General features: G+C 33.5%; 1 protein-coding gene across 1 annotated transcript in view; it reads left to right on the top strand.

The window, feature by feature from the left end:
• CHMP2B (charged multivesicular body protein 2B) overlaps window positions 1-11,240 on the top strand; it is a 28,923-nt gene extending 17,683 nt beyond the window's left edge. The window contains exons 3-6 of the mRNA XM_015065960.3: window positions 2,283-2,477; window positions 5,858-5,960; window positions 10,449-10,555; window positions 10,744-11,240. Of these exons, the coding sequence (XP_014921446.1) occupies window positions 2,283-2,477; window positions 5,858-5,960; window positions 10,449-10,555; window positions 10,744-10,854 (516 nt within the window). The 3' untranslated portion in view covers window positions 10,855-11,240. The remainder of the gene's footprint in view (window positions 1-2,282; window positions 2,478-5,857; window positions 5,961-10,448; window positions 10,556-10,743) is intronic.
• Window positions 11,241-11,299: the final 59 nt, after the last annotated feature.

Here is an 11,299-nt window from a genome sequence, read left to right on the forward strand (position 1 = left end):
GTTTCTCTTATTTCTTTACTGGAAGAATGTGTATTTCTTCCTTAAATATTTGAGAAGATTCATCAGTAAAGCTGTCTTTGTGGATAGGTTCTTAAACTACCAGTTCAGTTTTTAGAAAAAACAGCTACAGAATGGATCATCAGATAATCTTTTTATTTTATTTTATTTTAATTTTTTTTTTTTTACATTTATTTATTTTTGAGAGATAGAGAGAGACAGAGCACAAGTGGGAGAGGGGCAGAGAGAGGAGACACAGAATCTGAAGCAGGCTCCAGGCTTCTAGCTGTCAGCACAGAGGCCGACGTGGGGCTCGAACTCACAAACTGTGAGATCATGACCTGAGCTGAAGTCGGACGCTCAACCGACTGAGCCACCCAGGTGCCCCAATAATCTGTCTTTTTAAATGAGCTTTGGGAGTTAGCATCTGTCAAGATCCATGTTTACTAAATGTTAAAATGTAATGACGTGTTATTCATAATGTTCCCATATTATCCTTTAACATCTTTAGGATATGAAGTGATGCCCCCCTTTGCATTCCTCATCTTTGTAATTTTTATGCTCTCTTTGTATCACTTTTCCCCTCATCTATCTGGCTAATGGTCTATCAGTACCAAAGGTCAATCTCTTATAAAAAATGGCTTTTGATTTCATTAATTTTCTATATTGTTTTTTATTTCCTATTATCTAGATTTTTTTTATTGTTTATATTTTTACTTGTTTACTTAGTGTTTTACTTTTTTTTTTACTTTCTCTATTTTGAAGCTTATGAGATATTCATTTTTTTCTAATATAAGCTTTAATGCTATAAAGTTCCCTCTAAGAACTGTTTTAACTATAGCCCACACATTTTGATATGTTGCATTTTCCTTTTTGTTCCCAGTTCAAAATATTATCTTATTTCTCCTGAGATCTTTCCAACCCATGACTTATTTAGAACCATGTTGTTTAATTTCTGCTTATTTATGATATTCCTTCCAGTTTTCCAGATTTCCAGTTTTATTTCATGTGGTTAGAGAACACACTTTGTATGATTTCAGTCCTTGTAAATTTATTGAGCCTTGTTTTCTGATACAAAATGTGGTATATTTTGGTGATTTTTGTTCTTTTTTAGTGTACACTTGTAAAAAGAATGTTCTGCTGTTGTTATTTTAAAAATAAAAATGTTGTTTAGGTCAAGTTGGTGATAGTGTTTTTGTAAGTCTATAGCATTACATAGTCTCTGTTCACATGTTCTAACAATTATAGCAGTGCACTTAAGAGAGAAGTTGTTGATATTCCTCATACTAATTGTGTATTTGTTTCTCTTTTCAGTTCTTTCAGTTGTGCTTCACATATTTTTTTTTTAATGTCTATTTATTTTTGAGAGAGAGACAGAGCGTGAGCAGGGGGGAGGCAGAAAGAGACGGAGACACAGAATCCGAAGCAAGCTCCAGGCTCTGAGCTGTCAGCACAGGGCCCGATGTGGGGCTTGAACTCACTCTTGAACTGTGAGATCATGACCTGAGCTGAAGTTGGACACTTACCTGACTAAGCCACGCAGGCGCCCCTGTGCTTCAAGGTTGAAGCACTGTTCTTAGATGCATGCACATATAGGATTGTTTAGTATCTTTATATTATGAAATATATCTTTATCATTATGAAATGCCCCTTTTTATTTCCTATGATATTCCTTTCTCAAGTTTTTTTAAATCTGATATTAATGTAGCCATTCCAGATTTTCAGAATTTAATAAATAATTATAGAGTATATTTCCTATCCTTTTACTTAGTTTTTTGTTTACTTTGTTTTTTGTAATTAAATTTGGTTTCTTGGTATAGCATATATTTGGGTTTATATTCTTATCTAAAATGACAACTTGCCTTTTATTAAGGTGTTGGATGAACCTTCTTACGTAATGTAATTGTCTATATAATTAGCCTTAAATCTACCCTTGTGCTTTTTTCTCTGTCCCACCAACTCGTTTTTTGTTTTTTGTTTTTCTTTATCCTACTGACTTTTGGGTTGAGCTTTTTCCTTTTCTTCTGGGGCTTTTTGTGAATACTATTTTGTAGACTTGCTTTGTATTTGTGGATGAAGGTACTAGTTCTGTCTTTCCCATGTAAACATATGGAATAAATTGCCCTCTCCAATTACTCTTTTTCTCTGACCTTATGACCGCCTCTTCCTGTCTTCGTGATCAGGGAGAAAAGGGTATATGATGTGTGTTTGATTTTTCTTCTGAAATAAATCATTGGGAACGACCTATCAATGATTTTTCCCCCTGTTTTTATTTCCTTTCTTAGGAATTAGAAATTAAGAAAATGGCTAAGATTGGTAATAAAGAAGCTTGCAGAGTTTTAGCGAAACAGCTTGTTCATCTACGGAAACAGAAAACAAGAACTTTTGCTGTAAGTTCTAAAGTCACTTCTATGTCCACACAAACAAAAGTGATGAATTCCCAGATGAAGATGGCAGGAGCAATGTCTACTACAGCAAAAGTAAGTGGGGACCTTTATATCCATACATTTGTAATTTTATCTAAGATATTTAAATGTCAGTATTCAAATCAGATTTAAAAGTACCTCCTGATGTATATGGGGTACAGAATCTGTGTAATATTTAGTAAAAGAAGTTATAAGACTAGATAATCCAAATAAATACTTCTAGATTTTTTTCATTGAAATATAGTTAACTTACAATATTATATTAGATTCAGGTGTACATAGATTCTTTACTGATTTGTTTTACTATAAAATTTCTTTGTTAGGACATGTTGATTGTCCCAGGGTCACATTTAGCTTCTAAATTTTTTAAATCAACTTAAAGTATTATTTGCTTTTTCCCTTAAATTGTCAGAAGATTTTTGGTCTTGTTATTTCATTAAGCTGTAAGTTTTGATTACTTCTGAGTAGTAATTTCCTCTTGATCCATTTTCATGTATATGTCAGAAGGACATGTGATTTCTGTCAGAAGGATTTACCAGTTAATTTTGTCAGAAAATTATGTTTAACTTACACCCTTTGTATAAAAAAATAAATGTTTTCACTCTGGAGTTTAAAGGACTTTGAGCTTTTTGATTTTTTAATAAATAATGAGCCCCTTGATGTATATGAAGTACTGTGAAGAATAAGAAGACTTTTAAGACAAAGGCGCTGCTCTCACAGATTTTATTGTTCAGTTGAGGATGGGGTGGGAGTAAGGAGCAGGGAGGTTAAACTATTTCTAATGGGGAAACTACCCACTACACATCAGCGTGTGCTAAATTTCAGTGAACTGTTCAGATCTTTGAATTGAGTGATCTGAAAGACTTTTAGAAGACCTAGGTGTGAAAAATATCACTAGTTGTTAAATATAAGGAAGGAGGAGTATTTGAATATGGAGACCAAAAGAAAAGAAAGCCACAGAGGAAGAGCAAGTATGAGGTTCATATTAGAAAAATGGTATGTACAGTGGATTCTTGTTACTTGAAGTAGTTAATGTTCTGTAGTTGGGAACACTGAGTTAGTGAATATCGAATCATTGTTCCTAGGGGAAATACAAGGTTAGGTTCCTGTGAGCCTTTGGTGACAACATTTTTGTCAACCAGCTTATACACTAACATTGTTTAATGTGTGTTTCTGTTGAAGGACTCCATATTTAATAAGTATTATTGATTCATTAACATTGAATTCATGCCTAATCAGAGCTAATATGTATTTTTCCACAAACACATTATAGCTTCCTACACTTAGGAGCACTACACAACACTTTAGTACTATGGTTGGGGCCATTTTAAATGGCAAAGTCATCAACAAAAGTTACAAAAATGTGGCACTAAATAGACCACAATAAGGACACTTGTGTACAGTATGAGAGTTGAGACAAGAAAGCAGAGGTCACCTTGTTTGACCTCAGCTGGAAACAACCATGTTGGATAACTCAATTTTTTTGCCGTTCCCTGTGTGTCCACAAAGAACAGAAAAGCACTGTGAGTATTGGTCTGCAGTTACAAATAAATTTAGTGAGTAGGCATATCCACACATATGGAATCCAGAAATAATGAGGAGCAACTATAATTGTTTTTTAGATTACAGAGCACACGAAAATAGAATTTGCCTTTCTCAGGTGCCGTAAATATAGTGACACATTATGTTCTTAAAAAAAATGGAGGAAATTTCAATGTAAGTTTGTTCTGTTAATTTACTCTTGATGGATCTTTGTCATTTTACAGTAAAAAATACACAGTTAAGAGCAAAAACTTTTCGTTTTCCTTTTTTGTTTTCACAAGTGGACAGGACTAAACATCTAATTTGGGAAAAGATCATATGTGATGATCACACAGTTGAGCTGGGTAACCTTTCAGTAATAAGGGGAAAACCATCTACTTTGCAGTTTTTTCTTTTACAGGTAGTAGGTTAGGAGAAGGTACTGAATATGGTCCTGCCATGCAGAGATGGCTGAACTGGAATTTTCACTTAATTATCTTAGAAATGTATTCCGCAAATACTTGTTTAGACCCTAGAGTAGGTACTCTAACAAATGATGGGGATGAAGTAGACAGCAAAACCAGGCAGGGGCTTAAAATGGACAGTCTGTTCCAAAAACAGCTCACTCGAAGAGGTGGTTCAGTGTAGTGATTAGGAGCATACATTTTGAACCAGATTACTTGAGTTCAAATCTCACTTCTATTCAGTAGCTTTAGGACTTGTGGCAAGTGAATTTGCCTTTCTGTGCCTTCATTCTCCATTTATAGTGTAGGGAAAATGGTGGTGCCTAGTATATAAACATTTGTTAGGTCTAAATGTCTTTTAACTTTAAATGTTATATATAAATAATTATGCTTTAGGTACAGGGCCTGGCACATAGTTAAGGCTATATAGGCATTTACTGCTTTATCATCATTATCATCATTGTTGTTAGTATTAAGTTGCAAGTAATATAATTTACATCAATAAATAGAGAATTTCATTTATAACAAGTGAGATCAGTGTGGCTAGAGGGCAGCGGTTCAAAATAAGACTAGCTTGTTCAGCAGAGTTTGGTGGTGTTTGGTCTCAGAGAATTCTGGAATTTGGCTTTTACTACTAAGAGCAATGGAAAGCCACTTGAGAGGTATGCGCTGGAGGGGGATGGGGGAAATCCAGTGTTACTAGTTACTTTGGCTGCAGCATTACATACAGATTGAGAAAAGACTGCTTGGTATCTTTGAAACTGATGTGTTTTATATCGTATAGTATCTTTCAATACTGAACTAACTGTGTACTACATATGTAAATATGTAAATACATATGAATAAAATATTTGCCCATACTAGATAGCATTAATCTCTTTTAATGAAATAACTTGTGAATATAAAATGTAAGAATTCTTTTCACATTTTTTTGCAAAACTCGTTCTGTTCATTTCTCCAAACCGTGATTTAAAATATGTTAACGGTTTAAGTATTCATGCTGTGTATCCTTTTTCATTTAGACATCAAAAGCTAAGTGACAAATTTTGTAAAATTTAAATTACAATTATTTTCAATTTAGACATTAACTGCTTGGCACATAATAGGCAAATGTAGTTTTCCCATTTGAATAGCATTGGATTTTTTGTTGTTGCTGACAATGTTTTTTAATTATTTTATTTATTTATTTATTTACTTACTTATTTATTTATTTATTTTGCCTACTGTTCATATGAGTTTTTCACCTGGTCTTTATTATACAACAGTTAAGCAGATGGTATCCAAATATTTCATTTTTTTCTAGAATACTTTGTACTCTTATATTTGATGATGACAGAATGTATATTTTTAGAAACTCTGTATCTAATTTGATGTGTTCCCTTTGAACTTATTTCATAGTAAAATTTTTCCAATTATGTAGCCAACACGAATCTTTTCATATATTTAAAGACAATGCAAGCAGTTAACAAGAAGATGGATCCACAAAAGACGTTACAAACAATGCAGAACTTCCAGAAGGAGAACATGAAAATGGAAATGACTGAAGAAATGAGTAAGTTTAATAACTTATAATGAAATTTGCAGTTTTTTCATCTTTGAGTTAGCCAAGTTTATTTACTAGCAACCTTACATTCTAATCCATAAAAGGACAAATGTTGAAAAAAATGATATAGCACCCTTCTGAATAGATGTCTGTATTGTAACTCTAATAATTTTTATTTAATTAAAAAAATTTTTAAATGTTTGTTTTTAAGAGAGAGAGAGCAGGGGAGGAGCAAAAGAGTAAAACACAGAATCTGAAGCAGGCTCCAGGCTCTGAGCTGTCAGCACAAAGCTTGATGGGGGTCTGGGGGGCTCAAACTCAGCTCAAACTCACAAACCGTGAGATCATGACCTGAGCTGAAGTTGGACGCTTAACCGACTAAGCCACCCAGGCACTCCTAATGCATTTTTAAATTGACAATGTATAAGGCTCAAAATTCTATCCAACTTTAGTGGAAGGAAAAATATAAAATATGATATGCCATATTTCTATGCCATATTGGCCACAGCAGTTTTACTTTATTGATTAGTGCAGCAAAACCAACTTGTGAATAAAATAGCTCTTCCTGATATGAATTTGATAGTTTCAGAGTTGTGTTGATTCTTTCATACTGTAGAAGATGTGTGGTTTTATTGGAGGTAGAGATAATGGAGCTCTTCTGTTGTTTTTTTCTTTTCCTTCCCAGAGTTACTTAATACTTAGTTTTCTTCTTTTTGACTATAAACTAATTGCATGTTGTAGTAGAAATATAGGGAATACAAAGGAATGAAATTTATGAAAAATCTATTATCACATCTCACAGATATAGTTACTGTTAATATGGTATGTTTCTTTCCTATATTTTTCCATATCTTATAGTAGTTAATCCTATTATATGTGTAATTTTGAACCTTATTCTGCTTTTAAAAAACATACTAGTATGACATACTAGTATGACATACGCATGACCTTAAGTCTTCTCTGAAGTCTTTTTTTTTAAATGGTGTTAATACTGCATAACATTGGAGCTCCTGGATGGCTCAGTGGGTTGAGTGTCCAACTTCGGCCCAGGTCATGATCTCACAGCTTGTGAGTTTGAGCCCCGCGTCAGGCTCTGTGCTGACAGCTCAGAGCCTGGAGCCTGCTTCAGATTCTGTGTCTCCCTCTCTCTCTGCCCCTAACCCACTCGCATTCTGTCTCTGTATCTCTCAAAAATAAACACTAAAAAAAAATACTGCATAACATCAATATTAAATAATATCCATCTTAATTTATTGAACCATTCTTACATTGGTCAATAAGACTGTTATAAAATTTGTATTTGATAATCCTTTGATAAATGTTTCTATGTTATTTTTGTCTACTTTTCTGAATCTCAGAGTATTAACGTTTATAAGGCTTTTGGTTTATACTACCAAACTCTTCCCAGAAAGACAATACCAATCTTTATTTTGCCAGTTACAGCATCTGGTCAACATTGAATAATTACCTGAAATGATATGTCAAACTGATATCATTATTTTGCAAAGATATTTCCTAATTGTTTTACAATTATGTACAGCTATGCCAGATTAGTTCTGCATAGTTACTAGCATTTTAATTTAATGGCATGTAGTGTATAAAATAGTGTCAGATTAAATTACTAAACTCACAACTGTTCAAGTATTCAATTTCAGAATATCTATTTTCCTTTTAGGAGATAATGAAATTGTATGTGTATCTTTGATAGTTCAAAAATTTTTTTAGCTTTCACTTTGAATCTTTAAAAATATGACTTTTTTGAATCATTAGTGAATTTTTAATGACTGTGAGAATTGTCATTTATATAATGATTGCAGTATCATGTTTATGTGGCTTCCAGTGCTGGCACAGGTGTGAGATCTTAGAGGAATTAACTTTTCCATTAAGCTATAATGAAGAGAATCAATAAGCTCATACTTACAACTCTTATCTATCATAGTTTTCATTTATGTTTTAGTACTTGGCAAATGAGTCTGAAAGAATAGTAATTGTTGGTGATTACTCATTTCTTCTATAACCTACTAAATTACATTAACAGTGTTTCATTTAAAGGTAAAGTCAAGGATTCAAGGTTTAAATTGATAGATCTTTTTCCAATTGATATTTATGTTGTGCACTGCTGCTCCAGATCTTGTTCATATTCAAGTTTTGGAAACAGGTTCTTTGAGACGTCTGTATTTTATATATATATATATATTATGTATATATATATATATACACACACACACACATACACACATATGTATATATTACATAACCATATTTTATATATATGTATGTATACATATATTTATAAATGGTTAATTACAGTTTTTCTGAAAGCATTCTTTTTAATCCCGGATTATACCTTTCTGTTCTTTCTCATCTATTCCCTTCTTTCATTTTTTTTCTGCACTACTTCTTGAGGCACTTACAGACTTTGACCTGGATTCCCCACCTCCATCATTACTTCACTAGCATTGGATTATTACAGCCGCTAAATTATTTTTCCAGAAACTTATCTCTGAGCATGCCAGTGAGATTCCTTTAGTTGCTGCTTGCTGACTTCAAAATAAAATTCTCAGATGTAAATCAAAAACAATTTTCAAGTCATGCCCCTTTATTTTGCCGGTGAGCAGAGGTAAAAGGACGGTCTCCACAAGTTGAATAGGTACTAAATGGAAGAATTGAGACTCTAATTGAAGTCTTGACATTTGCTTTATTTCTTCAGAGATGATATTTCATTTTTTGTCCTTAAATTTAATATAACCTTCTCCAAATTTACTTTTTGAGCTAACACAAAAAATCAAATTGTCAAATCATGCTCATACCAACCAGAGAGCTTTATTAATATTGTCAAGGATACAAGCAATTAAGATGCACATGTGAAACAGGGAGAAGGCTGGGACATCTCAAATTATTCCCCAGATCTTTTTTTCCCATATCAGACATAAGCTCTTTGACCCAGAATAATAGATGATGTGGCTAATGAGGTTTGCATATCATCTCATGTTGAAGGAAACATTTAGGTTATGAAACATCTTAAATTTATCCCTCAGATGGTTATCTGTCTTAGCTGATATTTCTTAGGAAGTCATCGCACATAAACTCCTACATTTTAGGTTTGTTTACTATAGCAGTCCTAAACCAAGGACATTCTGCTAACAACATTCCATAGACAAGGACACTCTTACTGGCAAATATTAGTCTGTTTACCAGGAGTACAATTAGCAGCGTACTTACAAGGAGATAGACTTTATTACCTGTCTTTTTTTCCTTTGGGGGCATCCCCCAGTGATCAGGAGAATGATTATGGTCTATCTGCTTTAATTCTTTCCCTCCTAAGCATTTTCCACTCATGCACACGACAGAAGGACTTAATCTTCCTTGAATATATCCCTATTGTCTTCCACCAAGTCTTTGCTCATCCTATTCCACCTGTTTGATCAAATGCTTTGCAGCCTTCAAGGACCACCTCACATGTTACTTCCTCCCAGTTGGATGTAATCTCTTCCCTTTTTATAATCATTTTATCTTAGTTACCACAATCTGATTTTTTCTTTTCTATTTTAAGTGTAAACTACTTAAGGTCTTCATTTTTCTCCCTCTATCCATTAATTGTATTTGTACTACATGCTAGGCCCTTTGATTCAGGGATAATAAGGCATAATCCTAACATGATAACCTTCTGTACAGAAGGCTTTCCATAAATAGTTTGGGAAGAGAAGGGAGGAAGAGAGGGATATAGCAGTAATAATCTTTGCAAGGTTAAATTGGACATCATTCTTTACACAAGTTTAATGAAATATTGAACCTTAGATTTTGTTAGAATATTCTACCTACATGTTGAATATAAATTTAAGTTGAAAAATAATTATAGGTATAAACAGAGCAAATTGTCTCCCAAATATTTATAAGATACTTGATTCCTAAATATTCTTCCATGGTCAGATTTACTAGCTACTAGCTCAATGAATACAATTTGTGGAATCATATTTTAAAACTTTAGGGGTGCCTGGGTGGCTAATTCGGTTGATCATCTGACTCTTGGTTTCGGCTCAGGTCATGATTTCATGGTTTGTGACATCAAGCCCCATTTCGGGCTCTTTGCTGATAGCATGGAGCCTGCTTGGAATTCTCTCTCCCCCTCTCTTTCTGCCCCTCCATAACTTTCTCTCACTCAAACTTAAAAAAAACAAAAACAAAAACACTTTAAGCCTTTAGCTGTGAATTTCATATAGTTGTTGTTTATTAAATACACATTTAAAAAAATCAGGGTAGACTTGTTTTATTATAGGAAAATTTGTGTTGCAACGAAAATTACTCCAGATTTAGTAACTCAAAAATGTATAAGTGAACTTCACGAACATTTAAAAAGGACTTCTGTAGTTTGTTGGTTAAGTTTGCCCTTGTGTAATATACAAATATGTGCACATAGTTGGACCACCTTCTAAAACTGTAAATCTAACTTGAAATCGGTTTGAAAGTAATTGCTTTGTTTCTCCCCTTCCCCCCAAGTCAATGACACACTTGATGACATCTTTGATGGCTCTGATGATGAAGAAGAAAGCCAAGATATTGTGAATCAAGTTCTTGATGAAATCGGAATTGAAATCTCTGGAAAGGTATGAATGTCGTCTTCTCTCAGTTAGAAATCGTTTCTACCACTTTTGTCACTGTAAGCTACCCTTTCCTGTTAGATGCGTGATTTTATATTTGTTTGAATGTAAAGTAAACATCTTTGAAGCACATCCTTTGTGTCCTTGCCCCACATTTGGTAATGCACATTTTTTTCCCTTTACCTTTAATATAGATGGCCAAAGCTCCATCAGCTGCTCGAAGCTTACCATCTGCCTCTACTTCAAAGGCTACGATCTCCGATGAAGAGATTGAACGGCAACTCAAAGCTTTAGGAGTAGATTAGTCAGAAAAACTATGATATTTTGCTTACTTACAATTATTTAGTATAAATCAGGCACAGTGCAGGTTCCTTTTACAAAACACATTTATTTGCAAAAATGAAGACCACGAGCAAACAGTTGTTTCCTAACCTAAGGCTATTTTGAATCTTTTACCAAAGAATGACAAGGATGCAAAAATGGGAACAGTTGGATTTTAATGAGAACTATCTAGGAGCGAGGATGTGTAAAAAGTTGACTTCTTTTTTGCATGGCATAGAGAAATTATATTCATTACGTAGTGTTTACGTTCTATGTGTTTTTACACGGAATACAAAAATCTTGTTAAATGCCCTAGGCACCAACTAAAGAGACTTGTAAAAAATATTAAAAATATATCATTAATTCTGTATCTGTTGCTTGTCCTTTGTGAGTGATATGTGTTATGACCATAGGCGGTTCAGCTGCCAA

The sequence above is a fragment of the Acinonyx jubatus genome, chromosome C2 (assembly GCF_027475565.1).
Source record: "Acinonyx jubatus isolate Ajub_Pintada_27869175 chromosome C2, VMU_Ajub_asm_v1.0, whole genome shotgun sequence".
NCBI lineage: Eukaryota > Metazoa > Chordata > Mammalia > Carnivora > Felidae > Acinonyx > Acinonyx jubatus.